General features: G+C 55.8%; 1 protein-coding gene across 8 annotated transcripts in view; it reads right to left on the minus strand.

Annotated features, from left to right (window-relative positions):
* The window catches only part of LOC141574629 (uncharacterized), a 110,394-nt gene that overhangs the window by 64,245 nt on the left and 25,728 nt on the right, over positions 1-20,421 (minus strand). For all 8 annotated transcript variants that reach the window (XR_012501513.1, XM_074350090.1, XM_074350091.1 and 5 more), the window contains 3 exons: positions 17,669-17,805; positions 17,384-17,576; positions 6,696-6,845 (listed from right to left, as the gene is read on the minus strand). Coding sequence is in view for 7 of the 8 variants with exons in the window: in XM_074350090.1 (XP_074206191.1) it covers positions 6,696-6,845; positions 17,384-17,576; positions 17,669-17,805 (480 nt within the window). In the remaining variant the exon portion in view is untranslated. The remainder of the gene's footprint in view (positions 1-6,695; positions 6,846-17,383; positions 17,577-17,668; positions 17,806-20,421) is intronic.

Below are 20,421 nucleotides of genomic sequence, written 5' to 3' on the forward strand. Positions count from 1 at the left end.
GTGATTAGAACTCAGGCGTGTCCCCTAAGCCTCCATAAGTCTGGGCTTCCTCGGCTGTGGGGCTGAGAAGACGCGCCCCTGCTCACGAGCCGCGTGTGAAATGACACACGTACGGCAGCCAACGCTGGGCTCACAGTTGCTCCGTGAGAGCAGGAGTGCTTGTTTCGCCGCTGTATTCCCAGCACAGGGACGTGGGCTCAAGGGAAGAGAGGCTCGTGCTGGCAGAGCCTCTGCCTATAGGCACGCGATGGTGGCCGCGTCACACCCAGCATCCCCGCCATCAACACTGGCATCGACAGACGGGACCCACCCTGGGTGACAGAGGGCGCACCAAGCATTCAAACTGTTTTAAAGCTGGAAGCTAGGTAGTCTGTGGCAAGAGTGGCAGCCAAAGAAAAGAAATGGAAACAGACAACATCAGAGGAAGCAGGAAAGGAAGAGACTTGAAAGGTGATGGAGAGGAGGGAAAACAGTGCGAAAGCAAAGGAAGATTCAGAAACACACAAGCACGGCCCCAAGACTGATTTGTCCAGTACTTCAGATGATGTATTTAAGGGGCAAGGACCCTGAAGAGCCACTTCTGGGATCTCACGGAGGTGATGAAGGTGAAGGACAGCAAGTTCAAGCACCTCTGAGCACCGGAGTCTCCCCATCCCTGCTGATGGTTCTGGTCTGGGAAAATGCTCAGGGCACAGCCCCAGAAGACATGCTCTTTACACGCATGCACGTGTGTGCATGTACTTATATTCATACACACCCACACAGGAACGCACACACATATGCACACAACCCCACAGTCTACATGCATGCATACATGTATGCAGAGACACACACAGTCCACATGAATTCAAACCCACACGTGTACACACAGAGACATGCACGCATACACATGTACATTTATCACACATGACCACAAGCATACACACGTGTACAAGCATACAAATGCACACATCCCCACATGCACGTGCCACACAACACACACCTGCACACGTGCACATGAAATGTGAGCACCTATCCACCCAGACACCTATCCCCCCCCAACAAAGCCACCCACAGACCCACACACATGATCTAAATATACACATACGCCATCGACTTCTAAATGATACCTGGCTTTTACTGTAAACACTACGTATTATTCTAATACCTATAAATGGAAATGTATCTGTGCATTTTTTTAAACGTATAGTCAGTACTTAATGCCTTGTATTTACAGTAAAAATAGCATCTCTTATAAACTGATCCCGTCCGTCCAACACAGGAAAACAAGCCTCCACCATCAACACTCCGGGAAAGCACAGGATTCCGGGTTCTACCGGTTAAAAACCTCGCCCAGGGCTCTCAGATAATCCTCCTGGGGCCCAGGACAGTGGATGAGGAAATATGCTGAGAGAATGGTGAGCCGGGGACATGAAGCTGACAGTAGCTGGGGGTGGGAGCAACCCAGCCCAGCTCCCCCCAAGCCTGTGCCCTTCAGATTGGAGGGGACAGTGCTGTGCACCAGAGGGCGGGGTGCCCTGCGGCCTCAAGCCAAGCTGCAGGTGTAGGGCTACTCAGGTGACTGTCTCTTCCAAGCGGCTCAGCCCCTCCTCCCAGAGGCACCAAACCCTCAAGTGCCAGCTCCCCAGCTCTCCTCTCCTCCACCGCCCTCACCTCGATTCACCAACAGGGAAAACCCAGGGCTGTGCAGAAACGACAGGGGAGACAGGCCTGGGCTCACCATGAGCTGCTCAAAGATGGGGGTGATCACGGGCTACAGGATTGGGAGTGGGGTGGGGGAGGCAGCGTCTGGAGGGAAAAGAAACAGCAGCAGGTCAACATGCAGGCTCTCCACGAAGGCTCCAGGACGGTGCCTAGGACCTGGGCCAGGTGAGTTAGAAACCAGCCCAGGCAGAATCGCCCGTGGTCAGGGCCCAGGGCGCGGGGTGGGGGGCAGGATCGAGAGGAGTACTCGTCTCTCCCAGCCAAGGTGGAGCCAGAGATTTCTTCTGAGGGAGCGCCTGGGCCCACTATGGGCCACAGTCAGCACACACGGGGACTGTGCCCGGGTACCTGAGGTCCCAAGTGGGAAACTGTCACTTGGCCTGGGAAAGGCTTGTACCACATCCAGCACCCTTCAGTGGACCTCCTCTCAGGTGGGGAATCTCCAAGTGCCCCCCACTCCTGGGGGACCCCCAGCACTGGACACAGGCCAAATGGACACCTCTTTGGTGTGGCCAGGCTGCAGTCCCAAAGAAACCCCATCCTCCAGAGCCTGACCGTGAGCTTCTGGGCTCCAAGGCCAGGCCAGGGCTGGCACACCAGAGGCCCACACAAAGGGCCACCCCTTTGTGATGGCTGACCAGTAGGACCACACCCTGCCTGGGGCTCCTTTCCCAGGGGATGATGGCCCAGGACCACAGGGCTCTCATGGCCTCAGCCAAGGGGCTGCTCAGGGCCCTGGTCTCCATGTGGACCTGGGAGTGTGCAATGCATTGCACCCCTTCCCTAAAGGAGACCCCATGCTAGTGCTAATTCCACAGGGCTCAGGCGGGTGGGGCATAATCTCACCGGGCCAAAGATCCCCCTCCCAGAAAGGTGACCAAGTCCAGGGTAGACACAGGGCCCGAGCCTCGCCCCTGGGACCCCTGCCCCTGGAGCTCCCTTCTTTCCTCCAGTGGGAAAGGGCCATCTCAGAACGGGGAGGGACTCAGAGACACAGTCAAACACCCCTTTGATGCTGAAGTGCATGTGAGCGCCCCCCTACCCTCTGTCCCCCAGTGGAATTCTGCTGGGCTTCCCCCAGAGGCTCCTCTGCAGGGCGTTTGGTCAGCCCCAAGCATATGAAAACTTAAGAAGCTAAACAGGCCTGGGGTCAGACCTGGACCACCTAGTGGACCCCACCCCAGCACCTCAGGAAGGAAGGGCAGACACTTAGGATTTCAAGCCGGGTAGTTAAGCAGGCAAGTGTGTTCTCCTAGAGAGCCCCTGGTGTCCTCAGAGGGGTCCTTCATAAGAGGAAATGACACACACCAAAAAAAATTTTTGTAAGTACAGTAACAATTGAGAAACCAGTTCAAGTATCAGCAGACGATGGGAACAGCATCCCCCACATCCCCCACGATCACTGCACCCACACCCCCGATCACGGCACCCGCACCCTCGATCCCTGCTCCCACACCTCCATGCTCACGGCACCCGCACCCACGGTCACTGCTCTCATACTCCCTGTGGTCACTGCTCTCACCCCGTGTGCAGGGCGGGGCACACATGAGTGCGTGCACACACATGCAAACGCCCTGGACTCAGCTTGGGGGAGACCACGCTGTCCCCTCGACACTGCTCCCTCTCACTACTGCCTCTGCCTGCAAGGGTTTCCCTCCTTTCACTCGGCAGCCTCCTGACCCCTCTTCACAATGCCGAGGCACCCCAAGATCACCCCTTTTAGTATTTGAACCTCTTTGTTGAGCTTGTTCCATTTTCAACCTGTCGCCGCCCAGACTATCCCCAGCACAGGGCACACAGCCTTTCCTGCAGAGGAGTGCAAGTGTGTAGACACGAGGGTCCGGCTCCGAAGACATCCTTCTCACTGTCACAGAGGGCAGTGTGGCCACAAGACAAGAAAGCAACTGCCGCCAACCCGAAACTGTCCCGCACCTCACTGGGCACATCCGTTTGGTCCATCACTGCACCCCCCACACCCCACCTTACAAAGTCTCTGTGCCTCTGGGCCATGGGCCAGGCCCTAAGACCCTCTGGGTCCCTCTCACCTCCTCCCCGCAGGTGCTCAGACTGGGACCCACGTGTTCCCGCCTCTGCGGGGTCACAGCAGGCTGGGTGGTGCTCCTGTCATTTTTTTAAAGCGGAGCTGGCTTTTCAACATCGCTCACAAGTGTGTTGTTAAATTAACATCATTGCTTGTTAGCTCTCTGCTTTCAAATTAATGAAAGTGTTTTAGGATCAGCATCTTTTGTAAAAAGAGCAGAATGCTGATAACTGTTGGAGCTGAGGGCTTGTACCCAAGAGCTGGTCCCTCTGCTCTTGTGTGTGTTTCAGTTCTCCATAATAAAAATAAACTAAAAACAGGATATTTTTTAAAAAGATTCTGATGGGCTCTTTTGAGCTCCTGCCATTGCACTTCCAAGCCCTGAGGATGAGGACGGCCGGGCTGCGGTCACCACACCTAGGCAAAGGGCAGATGCCCGGGCACGGTGCTGTGTAACCCTCAGCACCTTCATCAAGGGGACGTCCTGGTGTCGGGGCCTGGCTCACCCCACCCGCTGGGGCGCAGCACCCACTCCAAGCCAGCCAGCCGCAGAGCCACGTGCCCGGCATTTCCCACCCGCCCATCCACAGCACGTACAGTGTTTCCCCACCTCCGTTCACCTTTAGACACCTGGACGCCAACTCCAGCCACAAAGAGGCTCTCACCTCACTACCCATTCCTGACCCTTGAACAAACTGGACTTTACAAATGGGTCTCATTGCATAGGGTCCCTCAGGGACAAGGTGAGTGTCCAGGATAGAGGGTGACATCTGCAAGTAAAGATCTGCTTTAAAACAAATCCGTAGGCTAAACCAGTGACTCCCCAAATGTGCTCCCTGAGTTTCTCATCCCTGCAGCAGGGCACGTGGATTTGGGAAAGCAGCCACCTCGCAAAACAAGTTCAAAGGGCACAAAGGGTAAAGGAGGGGAAAGAAGTCAAATTAGGCCCAACTCCAAATGACTTCTTAAGAAATCAAGACAGCGATGCTGACTTACCCTTCCTGAAACGCCAACAGGACCATCCCCAAATCCATTTAAAAACTTCAAGATTGAAACATGCCACACCAACACTGGTGCCGCTTCACCCTGTTCAGAAAGCCTGCGCAGGAGAGCACCCCTGGCACCACGTAAGCTGCTGAGCCAAAGCCGGCCGCAGAAAACACAGACGAAGTGGGCGAACAAGATGATGATTTCGGGGTTGGGAACACACGGCGCTGCCAACCGCTTTCCAAACCACGGCCGCCGCCGCCAGCCTCTGAAGGACTCCGCGGCTTCCCCACGGACGTCAAGGGAAGCCCGCGAGGCCAGCACCCGACGGTGGGAGCGGGGCCGTTCCCGTCCTAGGGGTCCCTGGGTTCCAGGGTCCCGGCCTCCACCCCCTACACGGGCCCCTCCCCCATTCCCCCGCCCAGCGAGGGCCGGCCTGGGAAGCGCCGCGAGCAAAGCCCCAGCCCGAGCGGGCCCCGTCCCGCCCAAGATCCCTGGCGCGCGGACGGCGGGGCAGCCCGGCCGGGGGCGTGCCCGGGCTCGGGGTCGGGGTCGCGGGGCCGGGGCCTGGGCCGGGGCCGAAGCCGACGCCGACGCCGACGCCCCAGCTGAGTCCGCCGAGGCCGGGCGGGGGCCGCGCGGAAGGGCGCGGCCGGCACGCGGGGCGCGGACACTCACCACACGACGCCGTGGGAGCCCTCGCCGAGGTCGCAGGTTGCTGCAGCGCGGCCCCTCGTCGAACACCTGCCCGCGGACCACCTCGGGGCGCGCGCCCGCCGCCCCCGCGCTGGACACGAAGTTCCGCGGCCGCCGCTCGGCCAGCGCCGCGCCTCCCAGAGGGACCGCGCCGCCGCCGCTGCAGCCGCCGCCGCTGTCGGAGGGAGGAGGACCGGCATCGCTGGGGAGACCTGACGACCCGCAGTCCGCTCGACCAACTGCTGCCTGCCCGCCTGACGAACTGACCTGACCGTTGGGCGGGCGGAGGGAGGGGCGCCGCTGAGGAGGGCGCCCGGGCGGGGCCGGGCAGCGCACGCACGCGGATTGGCTCCCGTGGCCCCGGGGGCGGGTCTCGTGGCCACACAGACTTGTAGTCTTGTTGCCTATTAGGAAATGATTCGGCTATGAACGTTTGTACACAAGCTGGTTTTTTTTAACCACATTGTTCACTGTAATTTTACTCGAACTTCATAGATTAAAAAACTAAAACAAAAATAGAGGGATTAACCGCATTTCAAATAAATGTATCTTTGTCATTGGAAACATTGTTTCATAAAAGATCTCTATAATGTACAAAAAGAGCTAATGATAAATACATACATACATACATACATAAATTAAATTATGAAATGCAGTAATCTATTGATTCTGTTTTGAAAGATTAACATTAACAGATTCCCTTCTGAATTTCGAATAGTTATATATATGAGGAAAACTGCTGAGAGAATGGTGAGCCCGGGACGTGCAGCTGACAGTAGCTAGGGGTGGGAGCAACCCAGCCCGGCTCCCTCCAAGCCTGTGCCCTTTAGATTGGAGGGGACAGTGCTCTGCACCAGCGGGCGGGGTGCCCTGCGGCCTCAAGCCAAGCTGCAGGTGTAGGGCTACTCAGGTGACTGTCTCTTCCTAGCAGCTCAGCCCCTCAAGCGCCAGCTCCCCAGCTCTCCTCTCCCTCCGCCTGAGTGTGTCTTGTCCACCGCCCTAACCTCGAGTCACCAACAGGGAAAACCCAGGGATGGCGGAGGGCGACGGTTCTTCCACCTCCCTTTCCAGGGTGCCCCTGCTGTCCTGTCTCCTCTGAATCAACAAGGGGCTGGCCCAGAGAGGCAAGGGGTCCAACAGGGGCCTGAGGTCCCTACCCAAGTCCCAGGCAGGCCAGGCTGGCCCCACTCCCAGTGCCCTGCGGGGAGAAGGCTGCGCTGGCTCCATGCTCCCCATGCTCCCCTGGGCGAGACCCCCGCACACTGACCTGCTTCTCATTCTCATCCTCCAGCCTCAGCCGGTCCTCAATGCAGTTCCGGGCCTGCAGGAGGGCCTTCCTCTGGGAGCGCCCAGCCAGGATCCTCACAAAGACCCCGTACATGTTCACACTGAGGAAGAGCAGGGCGTTGGCGCCGAGCTGGATGGGAGAGAACAATGCAGAGTGCTGGGCGCAGGGGTCCCCACTCCGCAGAGGCTCCTAGGAGTCCCCCGACAACCAGCCCATGATAGAACCACGCCAGCCAGACCCAAGTGCAGAGCCGTTTGGTTTCACGTGGCCAAGGGCCAGGGAAGCAACCTCACCCCTCACCCTGTGCAGGGGCTATAAGCTTGTCACGTAATGGAATCATCTGCAAGGATGCAAGGGCTGTCCCCGCAAAATTCACGTGGAAGTCCTGACCCCCAATCTATCAGTGTGCCTGTATTTGGAGAGAGGGTCTTCCAGGAGGTAACCCAGTTAAAATGAGGCCATGAGGGTGGGCCCTGGTCTGACATGACTGGTGTCCTTATAAGAGGATTACAACGCAGACAGGCACAGAGGGACGACCGTGAGGACCCAGAGAGAAGACGGCCGTCTCCACACCAAGGAGAGAGGCCTCAGGAGAAACCAGCCTCCAGAACTGTGAGAAGCCAACGTCGACTGTGTAAGCCACCCAGTCGGTGGCACTTTGTTCCCACAGCCCTCGGAATTACCCTAGAAACTAGACGTGAAGACAGAGTGATTATTTCCGCAAAGGCTACATCTGGAGAGAAGCTGTGAAGGAGGGTTGATTAAAAAAAGAAAGAAAGAACGGCACTTGGGTATGAAGTGAACCCCTGTGATACATGCACGAAGGTAAAAATGTGTCCAGAGACTCTCCCAGTGCCCCTGGGTTCTCAGGCCACGTCGATGGACAAGCGAGAGACGGGCCCGGCTGAGAAGGACCCCCTCCAGGGCAGCCGAGGCCCAGACTCAAGAGGCTGGGACTTGCTCGACCAGGAAAGGATGCGCGAGTGAAGATGCGGGTCTGAGGGCAGCAGCATTTACTGCCTCCTGCTTCCACCTTGCCTCAACTCCAGTCCAGTCCAGACCACCCAGGACCGAGCTTGGGGGACTTTACACGGACAGAGGACCCACTCGCCCCTGGTCGCACTGCACAGAGTGGCAGGCCTGGGGGAGGATCAGACCCCACTTCCCCACCGGTCCTCCACAGCTGGTCTGTCCCTACCTCTTATGGCCACAAGAAAGCAGTGCCTCTCGTGGGCCGGCAGACGCAGCACATCCCCCCGGGGCCCCCAGGCCGATAACAGAGAGAGAGAGAGAGAGAGAGAGAATGAACGCCCGCCCACCTCCTGGTGGGGCTGCGGTGTTTACAACCATTGTACAAAACCGCTGCCCCTCCGCCGCTGCAAAAATGGATGATTTTGTGCCCGATTAAACTCCAGCATTTCCTGCAGGTTCCAAGGGACACCGCTCCTCGTGGATTAACCGGAAGCACGCCCCACCCAGGACTGTCAGCCGCACCCGACTGCACAGGGCAAACAGAGCAGTCCTTGGGCAGAGTCCAGGCAGCGATGGGCTAGACGGCCTTAACAGGGTGAGCAGCAGAACGAGGAGAAAAAAACCAGGAGGTGGCAGCCGGCAGTGACCACCACCTAGAGACATGAGAGCTGTTCACAGGAGGTGACAGGGAGCAAGGCCGAGGGACTCGAACCTGCAGGACCGCAGCTCACAATGGTCATCTCCCTAAACGCCCCAGCAGGGGGTGAATCCCCCAGAAAGCTCAGCCGGGGCCGCTCCGTCTCACGTACACCTGACAGAGAGGATGCGCACATCCCTACATCACACACGGTCTCACAAATACGCAAATATGCAAGAATATTACGCCGCAGATCACCTCATGAGTCCTACCTCTGCCACCCAGGTCGAGGGACGGCTCTACTGAGGGGACAGGAGAGTGGACCAAAGTCGTATAAAAACGGTGCTCACTGTCACCCTGAAGACTTCATCGTGACTTGCTCATCTCCACGTGACTCTGAACATCTCCACGTGACCCGGACGTCTCCCCGTGACCCTGGACTTCTCCATGTGACCTGACCATCTCCATGTGACCCAGGACATCTCCAAGTGACCCTGATCACCTTCACTGTGACCCTGAACATCTCCAGATCTGACTGTCCCTCCTAGCTGGGACAGCTATGCTTGAATCGGGTGCAGGGCTGGAACACAAATGGCCAGCACTGGCTGCACCTAGGGGAGCTGTGCTGAGCCCCTGCGTCAGGCATGTTTTCTGTGTCTAAAGGACCATCCGCTGTATTTTGGGATCAGCTCATGCCGATCTGTTTATGAAGGCACTTCTCTGGTGGCGACAGGAAGACTGGCATCTATGGAACAATAAACTGCAGTTTGGTAGAGTCAATATTTAAATGTGCACTGAGCATGTTTAAAGCACCCACAGGCACAGCAGCAGACACATTTCTAAAAATTCAAACAATTTGCACAAAATGTGCTTCTCTCCCAGCAGACCGTTCATCGCTCGTGGCATCGTCATGGCCCCTCTCAGCCTCAGCTTAAGGCTCTGAACACAAAGAACGTACAACACACAGGACACCCTCCCTGGATGCAGCAGTAACCTCTCCTGAGATGCCCTCCCAGCCCGGCGCCCCCACAGCTTCCGCAGACCCCTGCGGAGGAACCCAGCTGTCACTGTCAGGTGGGGGACACAGTCAGGCAGAGGACAAGGAGTCCAACTGAGGGGCCAGGTGCCCAGGGTCAGCTCAGCACAGGGTGCAGGACGCCACAGGCCACCCTCTTGGGCCTGGAAGACACGGCTTTTCCAGAAAGCAAGGCCTCAGTTGGCTTGTGGCAGAAACAAGGGAGGTAGGGGTTCCCACTAAGGTCTGGGCAGAGAGGTGAGACATGGGTTGGGAGGCAGAAGAGCCAGTAGAGGCTGGACAGTTTGGGAAAAATCAATTGCAGAGTGGCGGCGGGCTGGGTCACCGGGAGTCCCACCTTGTCACCTCCTTTATACCCACCTTCATCACACCTTCCCTTTACTCCACCCATGGTGATCCCCCAGGGAGACCGAGGCCCCGCTGGGCGCTCACTGAGTACCTGGCTGCCCCGTCAACACCGTCTGAGCTGCTCACATGGACAGCAGCCCCAGCCCCGCCCCACAGTGCAAGTCTTGTGGGTAGGGTGAGGCAGGTGCAGAGATCCGGGGGTTGATGGGGGGGGGTCCTCCCCTGCCTGGTGCTGTGCACTCACATTCGTACACCCAGTGTGCTTCCAGGCACCCCGCTGACCTTCCCCCAGGAGGCAGATGAAGAGGCCACCCACACGATGGCAACGCTGCCTGCACACCTGCCTCCCTCCTTCATTCACTGCCTCCCCGCAGTCAGGAGCCACGGTGATGGGCACACGGCAGGGACAACCCACAGGGCACGGGGAGGTTTAACGACTAGCTGCCTAATCGACAGTAAGTGACGAAGATGACAAGGCAGAGAGAAACCCGCCTAGAGGCCACCTGCCGGCAGGTGTGGTCTGGAGAGGGTGCTGGTTCACAGTGGCAGCAAGAGAGGTGATGGGGGAAACAGGTTGAGAGGGAAGGGGGAAACAGGTTGAGAGGGAAGGGGGAAACTGCTCGGGGCAGGGTGTGTGTTGGGGTGGAGGCTGAGCGCCACACACCCCAGAGCATGTGGCCACAAGGCCTCCCGGAAGTGACAAGTCCTCACCACCCCCGCCCGGCAACCCCACTCTACAGACATGGGGACGCTGAGGAAGTTCAGGGGCCCCAGCTGCAGAGGGCAGTACACAGCCGGGAGCCCAACATACTGGCCTCCCTGTACCTGCCCTGCACTCCTGGCCTTGGCGTACCTCCCACACACGCCTGGCCTCAGCATACAAGGCCCCCAAGGACCTGCTCACAGCCCATGCTGCCCTGGAGGCCTGGGCCCTGCCTGGACCCCAATCCTGCACCTTCCCCACCCTTTGAAGGCTTCCTTTTCCGGCTGAAACCCCACGGCCCAACAGGACAGCCCCATGCCCTTCTCACACTCTGGAAATTCCAACCTGGTCAAAGCCAGCTCCATGCACGTGCCTGGCACCGGCAGAGGACACACCCCACAGAGCCGTCTCCCACGAGCGCACATCCGCGTGCCCAGTGCTACTCCAGCCGCAAGGAAGTCATCGTCGTCTGCCCTTCCTCCCTTGGGGACCTCCCTCTAGCCATCCCAGCCAGTCCCACTCCTTCGCCAGCAGGGCTCCCCTCTCCCCTCCAGCTGGGACCTGCCACTCTCTCTGTTTACCCTCAGCAGCCGATGTATGATTATTTCTTCCCCTTGAAAATGAGACCCTTCTCTTGACTCCTCTTCCTTCCCCAGACCTGCCCATTTTCCTCCCCTTTCCAGCAGAACTCCTAGAAAAGACCCACCCTCCCCGACCCTGCCCCTGGCCTTGGCCCTACCCCAGCCTGCTTTCCCTTCCATGGCTGCTCTGGGCAATCTGTGACCAGGTCAGGGCCACCTTCACATCCTGAGCCCAGGCTCAGGTCCCAGCATCCAGCCCACCCTGCTCAGGACCATCAGCTCCCCTGCCCTGGGCCCCTCCGCCAGCCTCACACCTGCACCCCAAACATCACCCCTCCTGGTGTCTCATTCACACTCAACTTGGAACCCCATCCCCGTGTCAAAGACCCCAAATCAACGCTTTCCGCTTGGCTCAGCCAGCTGTGCCCCTCCCCAGCCCATGCATGTCTCCAGCTGGGGGGTCTATTCAACCCACCATGGGACAGGCCCTGGTGGAACCCCTGGTCACCCCCAACACTCACCCCAGCAGCCTCTCCCACTTCTGCTGACCAGGCCCCTGGAAAATGCACAGGCCATGGACTCATCTCCACCATCAGCAAATCCTACCAGGCCCGCCACTCCACAGATGGGGGCACCTGGCCACCCCCAGCGCCAGCCGCTGCCTGGCTGCTGACAGTGCCTCCTCCCGTTCCCCTAGGATCCCCTGAACTCAGCAGCCAAGGTCAGATGGCTCTGTCCTCTGCTCTAGCCTCCTGGCCCGGAGTCCCCCTGGGCCCAGAGCCCTCTGTGGCCCAGCCCTGCTGCCCCTACATCCTACGCTCCTTGTGTCCCCCGGCCTGGCCTCCTCTGCTTGGGGCCTCTGGGCAGGAACCCTTTCCCCAGTACGGCACCCGCTCACCCCCGACCTCCCGGAGCACCACTCAACTGTCACCTTCTCACCAGCCTACGTGACCACCGTGTCAAACAATGCACACACTCCCACCTGTACTTTCAAGATTCTCCTGCCAGCCAGATCCAGTTTTTTCTCCTTTTTTTTTTTTTGTATTGTTTAAAATTGAAGTATAGTCAGTAACAATGTGTCAATTTCTGGCATACAGCATAACGTTTCAGTCATACATACACATACGTATATTCCTTTTCAACTTCTTTTCCATTACAGGTTACTACAAAATACTGAATACAGATCTCTGTGCCCTACAGAAGAAATTTGCTTTTCAGCTATCTTATATATAGTTGTTAGTATTTGCGAACCTTTCTTTTTGTTGTTTTTAGCAGTTTCTGTCTTCCAATACGGTTACATCCTTAACTCACTTATCACCTTCCCTGCCTGTCTGCCCCTCAAGAGGGGCCTCAGCCTGTCAGGTCCAGTGACGGATCTGGGAGACTGGGAGAGAGCCTCTCGTGCTGTAGCATGTGCCCTGGTGTTGGCTGAATGAACAACTGAGGGTGCACAGGTGGTGAGGCGGCCCAGCCTGGTCACACTGCTGGAAAGGGGCGGAGGGAAGACTCTGAGGCAGACAGCGGCGCTGCTACCTGCACTCCCCAACCTCTCTCCAGGCCGCCTCAGATCAGATCTGATAAGACTGTGTCCCAACTCTCAGATCCGTCACCAGATGAGCAGTAGGGAGGGACTCCAGCTTTACCACCAACAATAAAGGCACAGAAGAGGCAACATGTCCTGATGTCTGCAGTGACATGGCTTCTCAACCAGCCGATCCCAGCTGCCTATTAACTCACTAGACAACCAAAGGCTGTGAAGTCAGAGGCCCTTACAAGAAAACTATCATGGAGAGAAACAGACACCCCCCACTGAGGTTTTCTCATCATCTTAGCTTCCTTTCTCTCATCTTCGGGGTTAGACTACAAACATGAACGGGGAGTCCCTGGGGGCCAGAAAAGAGCCAGTGTGTTGGTTTGTTGAGATGACTGACCAGTTGGTCCTTACGCGCCAGGGTCCTGGGTCTCTCTCTCTCCCTCTCTCTCTCTCTCACACACACACACACACACACACAATCTGCCATGTGTGCGGTCAGCGCCCTTCCCGAGTGGTGTCTCCCTCACTGCCACCCATAGCAGGTGCTCCCCATGTCCCCACTGCCCTGCCCCCAGCCCTGTATCCCTCACGGGCTCCTTGCAGCCTCCAGAGCCCCACTCAGAGGGAAGCAGCTCTGCCCTTCTCCCCATAACTCACCTCCCCAGCTCTATTAGCTGCAAACCTGTCCTGCTCGGCACGAGGATAACTAGTTAACCGCAGTTAGGAAATCTGAGAGCTTACCTCACAAACAAAGCACATATTCCCCCTCCACTCCACCTCAGACCACCTGCAGACCCTTCATCAAGTAGGAAACTCACCCACCCCCCGGGAGCTGAGAGCTGCCCCCCACCCCAGGAGAACCAGTCAAAGGGATTTCCTGAGAGACAGGATCACTGAGGGGAGGGGACACTTCATTAAGACTGGGTGGGGACATCTGCCAACCACCTCTCACCCCACCCTGGGAGCCCCCAGGGCTCTCCCACCTTGATGCTACCCATTGGGACTGGGTGTTCCCCTGCGTCTTCCCAGACTGGAGCTTCCTCACATGCCCAGCGCATCTACTAATCCAAGCCAGGCACCCCAGAGGTTTTCCCCAGGGCTCAGGATTTTAATTCTCCCCTTGAAGCCCTCTGAACTCATGGCCTGGCAGGAGGTGCACAGAAGACGGAGGCCACGTGGCTTAGCACGGGCTGTGCAGAAACGACAGGGGAGACAGGCCTGGGGTCACCATGAGCTGCTCAAAGATGGGGGTGACCACGGGCTGCAGGATTGGGAGTGGGGTGGGGGAGGCAGCGTCTGGAGGGAAAAGAAACAGCAGCAGGTCAACATGCAGGCTCTCCACGAAGGCTCCAGGACGGTGCCTAGGACCTGGGCCAGGTGAGTTAGAAACCAGCCCAGGCAGAATCGCCCGTGGTCAGGGCCCAGGGCGCGGGGTGGGGGGCAGGATCGAGAGGAGTACTCGTCTCTCCCAGCCAAGGTGGAGCCAGAGATTTCTTCTGAGGGAGCGCCTGGGCCCACTATGGGCCACAGTCAGCACACACGGGGACTGTGCCCGGGTACCTGAGGTCCCAAGTGGGAAACTGTCACTTGGCCTGGGAAAGACTTGTACCACATCCAGCACCCTTCAGTGGACCTCCTCTCAGGTGGGGAATCTCCAAGTGCCCCCCACTCCTGGGGGACCCCCAGCACTGGATACAGGCCAAATGGACACCTCTTTGGTGTGGCCAGGCTGCAGTCCCAAAGAAACCCCATCCTCCAGAGCCTGACCGTGAGCTTCTGGGCTCCAAGGCCAGGCCAGGGCTGGCACACCAGAGGCCCACACAAAGGGCCACCCCTTTGTGATGGCTGACCAGTAGGACCACACCCTGCCTGGGGCTCCTTTCCCAGGGGATGATGGCCCAGGACCACAGGGCTCTCATGGCCTCAGCCAAGGGGCTGCTCAGGGCCCTGGTCTCCATGTGGACCTGGGAGTGTGCAATGCATTGCACCCCTTCCCTAAAGGAGACCCCATGCTAGTGCTAATTCCACAGGGCTCAGGCGGGTGGGGCATAATCTCACCGGGCCAAAGATCCCCCTCCCAGAAAGGTGACCAAGTCCAGGGTAGACACAGGGCCCGAGCCTCGCCCCTGGGACCCCTGCCCCTGGAGCTCCCTTCTTTCCTCCAGTGGGAAAGGGCCATCTCAGAACGGGGAGGGACTCAGAGACACAGTCAAACACCCCTTTGATGCTGAAGTGCATGTGAGCGCCCCCCTACCCTCTGTCCCCCAGTGGAATTCTGCTGGGCTTCCCCCAGAGGCTCCTCTGCAGGGCGTTTGGTCAGCCCCAAGCATATGAAAACTTAAGAAGCTAAACAGGCCTGGGGTCAGACCTGGACCACCTAGTGGACCCCACCCCAGCACCTCAGGAAGGAAGGGCAGACACTTAGGATTTCAAGCCGGGTAGTTAAGCAGGCAAGTGTGTTCTCCTAGAGAGCCCCTGGTGTCCTCAGAGGGGTCCTTCATAAGAGGAAATGACACACCAAAAAAAATTTTTCTAAGTCCGTAACAATTGAGAAACCAGTTCAAGTATCAGCAGACGATGGGAACAGCATCCCCCACATCCCCCATGATCACTGCACCCACACCCCCGATCACGGCACCCGCACCCCCGATCCCTGCTCCCACACCTCCATGCTCACGGCACCCGCACCCACGGTCACTGCTCTCACCCCGTGTGCAGGGCGGGGCACACATGAGTGCGTGCACACACATGCAAACGCCCTGGACTCAGCTTGGGGGAGACCACGCTGTCCCCTCGACACTGCTCCCTCTCACTACTGCCTCTGCCTGCAAGGGTTTCCCTCCTTTCACTCGGCAGCCTCCTGACCCCTCTTCACAATGCCGAGGCACCCCAAGATCACCCCTTTTAGTATTTGAACCTCTTTGTTGAGCTTGTTCCATTTTCAACCTGTCGCCGCCCAGACTATCCCCAGCACAGGGCACACAGCCTTTCCTGCAGAGGAGTGCAAGTGTGTAGACACGAGGGTCCGGCTCCGAAGACATCCTTCTCACTGTCACAGAGGGCAGTGTGGCCACAAGACAAGAAAGCAACTGCCGCCAACCCGAAACTGTCCCGCACCTCACTGGGCACATCCGTTTGGTCCATCACTGCACCCCCCACACCCCACCTTACAAAGTCTCTGTGCCTCTGGGCCATGGGCCAGGCCCTAAGACCCTCTGGGTCCCTCTCACCTCCTCCCCGCAGGTGCTCAGACTGGGACCCACGTGTTCCCGCCTCTGCGGGGTCACAGCAGGCTGGGTGGTGCTCCTGTCATTTTTTTAAAGCGGAGCTGGCTTTTCAACATCGCTCACAAGTGTGTTGTTAAATTAACATCATTGCTTGTTAGCTCTCTGCTTTCAAATTAATGAAAGTGTTTTAGGATCAGCATCTTTTGTAAAAAGAGCAGAATGCTGATAACTGTTGGAGCTGAGGGCTTGTACCCAAGAGCTGGTCCCTCTGCTCTTGTGTGTGTTTCAATTCTCCATAATAAAAATAAACTAAAAACAGGATATTTTTTAAAAAGATTCTGATGGGCTCTTTTGAGCTCCTGCCATTGCACTTCCAAGCCCTGAGGATGAGGACGGCCGGGCTGCGGTCGCCACACCTAGGTAAAGGACAGATGCCCGGGCACGGTGCTGTGTAACCCTCAGCACCTTCATCAAGGGGACGTCCTGGTGTCGGGGCCTGGCTCACCCCACCCGCTGGGGCGCAGCACCCACTCCAAGCCAGCCAGCCGCAGAGCCACGTGCCCGGCATTTCCCACCCGCCCATCCACAGCACGTACAGTGTTTCCCCACCTCCGTTCACCTTTAGACACCTGGACGCCAACTCCAGCCACAAAGAGGCTCTCACCTCACTACCCATTCCTGACCCTTGAACAAACTGGACTTTACAAATGGGTCTCATTGCATAGGGTCCCTCAGGGACAAGGTGAGTGTCCAGAATAGAGGGTGACATCTGCAAGTAAAGATCTGCTTTAAAACAAATCCGTAGGCTAAACCAGTGACTCCCCAAATGTGCTCCCTGAGTTTCTCATCCCTGCAGCAGGGCACGTGGATTTGGGAAAGCAGCCACCTCGCAAAACAAGTTCAAAGGGCACAAAGGGTAAAAGGAGGGGAAAGAAGTCAAATTAGGCCCAACTCCAAATGACTTCTTAAGAAATCAAGATAGCGATGCTGACTTACCCTTCCTGAAACGCCAACAGGACCATCTCCAAATCCATTTAAAAACTTCAAGATTGAAACATGCCACACCAACACTGGTGCCGCTTCACCCTGTTCAGAAAGCCTGCGCAGGAGAGCACCCCTGGCACCACGTAAGCTGCTGAGCCAAAGCCGGCCGCAGAAAACACAGACGAAGTGGGCGAACAAGATGATGATTTCGGGGTTGGGAACACACAGCGCTGCCAACCGCTTTCCAGACCACGGCGGCCGCCGCCAGCCTCTGAAGGACTCCGCGGCTTCCCCACGGACGTCAAGGGAAGCCCGCGAGGTCAGCACCCGACGGTGGGAGCGGGGCTGTTCCCGTCCTAGGGGTCCCTGGGTTCCAGGGTCCCGGCCTCCACCCCCTACACGGGCCCCTCCCCCATTCCCCCGCCCAGCGAGGGCCGGCCTGGGAAGCGCCGCGAGCAACGCCCCAGCCCGAGCGGGCCCCGTCCCGCCCAAGATCCCTGGCAAGCGGACGGCGGGGCAGCCCGGCCTGGGGCGTGCCCGGGCTCGGGGTCGGGGTCGCGGGGCCGGGGCCACAGCTGAGTCCGCCGAGGCCGGGCGGGGGCCGCGCGGAAGGGCGCGGCCGGCACGCGGCGCGCGGACACTCACCACACGACGCCGTGGGAGCCCTCGCCGAGGTCGCAGGTTGCTGCAGCGCGGCCCCTCGTCGAGCACCTGCCCGCGGACCACCTCGGGGCGCGCGCCCGCCGCCCCCGCGCTGGACACGAAGTTCCGCGGCCGCCGCTCGGCCAGCGCCGCGCCTCCCAGAGGGACCGCGCCGCCGCCGCTGCAGCCGCCGCCGCTGTCGGAGGGAGGAGGACCGGCATCGCTGGGGAGACCCGACGACCCGCCGTCCGCTCGACCAACTGCTGCCTGCCCGCCTGACGAACTGACCTGACCGTTGGGCGGGCGGAGGGAGGGGCGCCGCTGAGGAGGGCGCCCGGGCGGGGCCGGGCAGCGCACGCACGTGGATTGGCTCCCGTGGCCCCGGGGGCGGGTCTCGTGGCCTCACAGACTTGTAGCCTTGTTGCCTGTTAGGAATGATTCTGCTATGAATGTTTGTACACAAGCTGGTTTTTTTTAACCACATTGTTCATTGTAATTTTACTCGAACTTCATAGATTAAAAAACTAAAACAAAAATAGAGGGATTAACCGCATTTCAAATAAATGTATCTTTGTCATTGGAAACATTGTTTCATAAAAGATCTCTATAATGTACAAAAAGAGCTAATGATAAATAAATAAATAAATAAATAAATAAATAAATAAATAAATAAATAAATAAATAAAAATTATGAAATGCATTAATCTATTGATTCTGTTTTGAAAGATTAACAGATTCCCTTCTGAATTTCGAATATTTATATATAACTATTATATATATTATATATTATGTAAGTTATAAATTAAGACACTTAGGAATAAATCTAGCCCAGGAAGTGAAAGAGTTCTGTGTGAAGACCTACAAAACCCTGATGAAGGAAATTAAAGAGGACTTAAAGACATGGAAAGACATCCCGTGTTCTTGCATTGCAAGAATTAATAATGTCAAAATGGCCACGCTGCCCAGAGCGATCTACAGATTTAATGCGGTCCCTATCACATTACCCAGGACATTTTTTTCACAGAACTACAACAAACCATCCTAAAATTTATATGCAATCACAGAAGACCCGGAATTACCAAAGCATTACTGAAGAAAAAGAACGAAGCTGGAGGAATAACCCTCTCAGGCTTCAGACAATACTACAGAGCTACAGTGAAAACAGCACGGTGTTGGAACAAAAACAGACATACAGGATCAATGCAACGGGATAGAAAGTCCAGAGATAAACCCACGCACGTATAGTCAATTAACCCATGACGAAGGAGGCAAAAATACACGGTGGAGGAAAGACAGTCTCTTCAGTAAGTGGTGCTGGGAAAACTGGGAAACAACTTGTAAAGGACTGAAATTAGAACACTCTCCAACACCATGTACAAAAATGAACCCAAAATGGATTAATAAACCTCAGTGGAAGAACAGATACTGAAAAACTCCTAGGGGAAAGCATAGGCACAACACTCGCGGACATACATTAATGCAATGTATTTTTCAACCAGCTCCTGGACTTTTGCGAATGAAAGCAAAAGTAAACAAGTGGGATCTAAGTAAACTCAAAGGATTTTGTACAACTGAGGATACCATCCACAAAACAAAAAGACAACCTACAGAATGGGAGAAAACCTTTGCAAATGATGTGACTGACCGGAGACACATTTCCAAAACACACAAACAGCTCATACACCCTAGTATCAGAGAAACAAGCAACCCAATCCAAAAACGGGCAGAACACCTAGGCAAACAATTCTCCACACCAGACATTCAAATGGCCAATAGTGCACATGAGAAAAATGCTCAGCACCGCTCATTGTCGGAGAAATGCAGATCAAAACTACAAGGCGATATCACCTTACACCAGCCAGGATGGCAATCACTGAGAAGTTTACAAGTGACAGATGCTGAAGGGGGTGTGGAGAAAAGGGAACCCTCCAGCAGTGTGGGTGGGAGGGTAGATGGGTGCAGCCACGATGGAGGTTCCTCAAAAACATGAACATAAACCTACCACGTGATCCAGAAATCCCACTCCCGGGAACATATCCGGAGAAATAGAAAATTCAAAAAGACACATACACCCCAGTGTTCACAGCAGCACTATTTACCACAGCCAAGACATGGAAACAACCCAACCGTCCATCAACAGATGCCGAGATAAAGAAGATGTGGTACACATATACAGTGGAACAGCACTCAGCCATAAAACAAGAATAAAATAGTGTCACTTGCAGCAATAGGGATGGACCTGAAGATTATCATTCTAAGTGAAGTGGGCCAGAAAGAGAAAGAAACATGCCATATGACATCATTTATACGACGAATCAAAACAATAATAACAATAATAATAAGGCCACAAATGGACTTTCCTCCTAACCCTAAACTCCTGTGCCTTTCTCTCAAACCCTGCAGCTTAGAACTGTGAGGAACTTATGGAATGTGCAAGAATTATCTAACATAGCACTTTAGTAATTACAATCTTGTTCTGCCATGCCATTATGATTTCTACTTAATTTTTTAAACCTCATTTCCATCATGACATTCTAAGCACATTTTAAGGAAATTAAAAGAAATCCCTGCATTAAATTTGCAAAAGTGTCAATAAAAAAAAATCAGGAAATAAAACAGCATGATAAACGTTAAACAGTAGTTCAGAAAATTGCATTTCTACTTTGGCTAATTTGGCTTAACATTTTTTTACATAACATTTACATTTTCATTAATTTCAACTTAGAAAGTCTGAGTTGACGTCTTTGAAGCTATGCTACTTTGAATTAACTGAAGTGCTAAATGTGATTTTTTGTAACAGCTTTATTGAGATAAAATTTACATACCATAAAATTCACCCTTTTAAAGTGTATACACCAATGGTTTTTATTTAGTATATTCACAGAATTGTGTAACCTATCACCACTATCTAACTTTAGAACATTTTCATCACACCAAAAAGAAATCTGCTCCCACTGGCAATCCCTCCTTATCCTCCCTTCTCCCATTCCCTGGCAACCACTAATCTAGCTTCTGTCTTTGTGGATATGCCCATTTTAGCC

This window comes from Camelus bactrianus, chromosome 22, assembly GCF_048773025.1.
Source record: "Camelus bactrianus isolate YW-2024 breed Bactrian camel chromosome 22, ASM4877302v1, whole genome shotgun sequence".
Taxonomy (NCBI): domain Eukaryota; kingdom Metazoa; phylum Chordata; class Mammalia; order Artiodactyla; family Camelidae; genus Camelus; species Camelus bactrianus.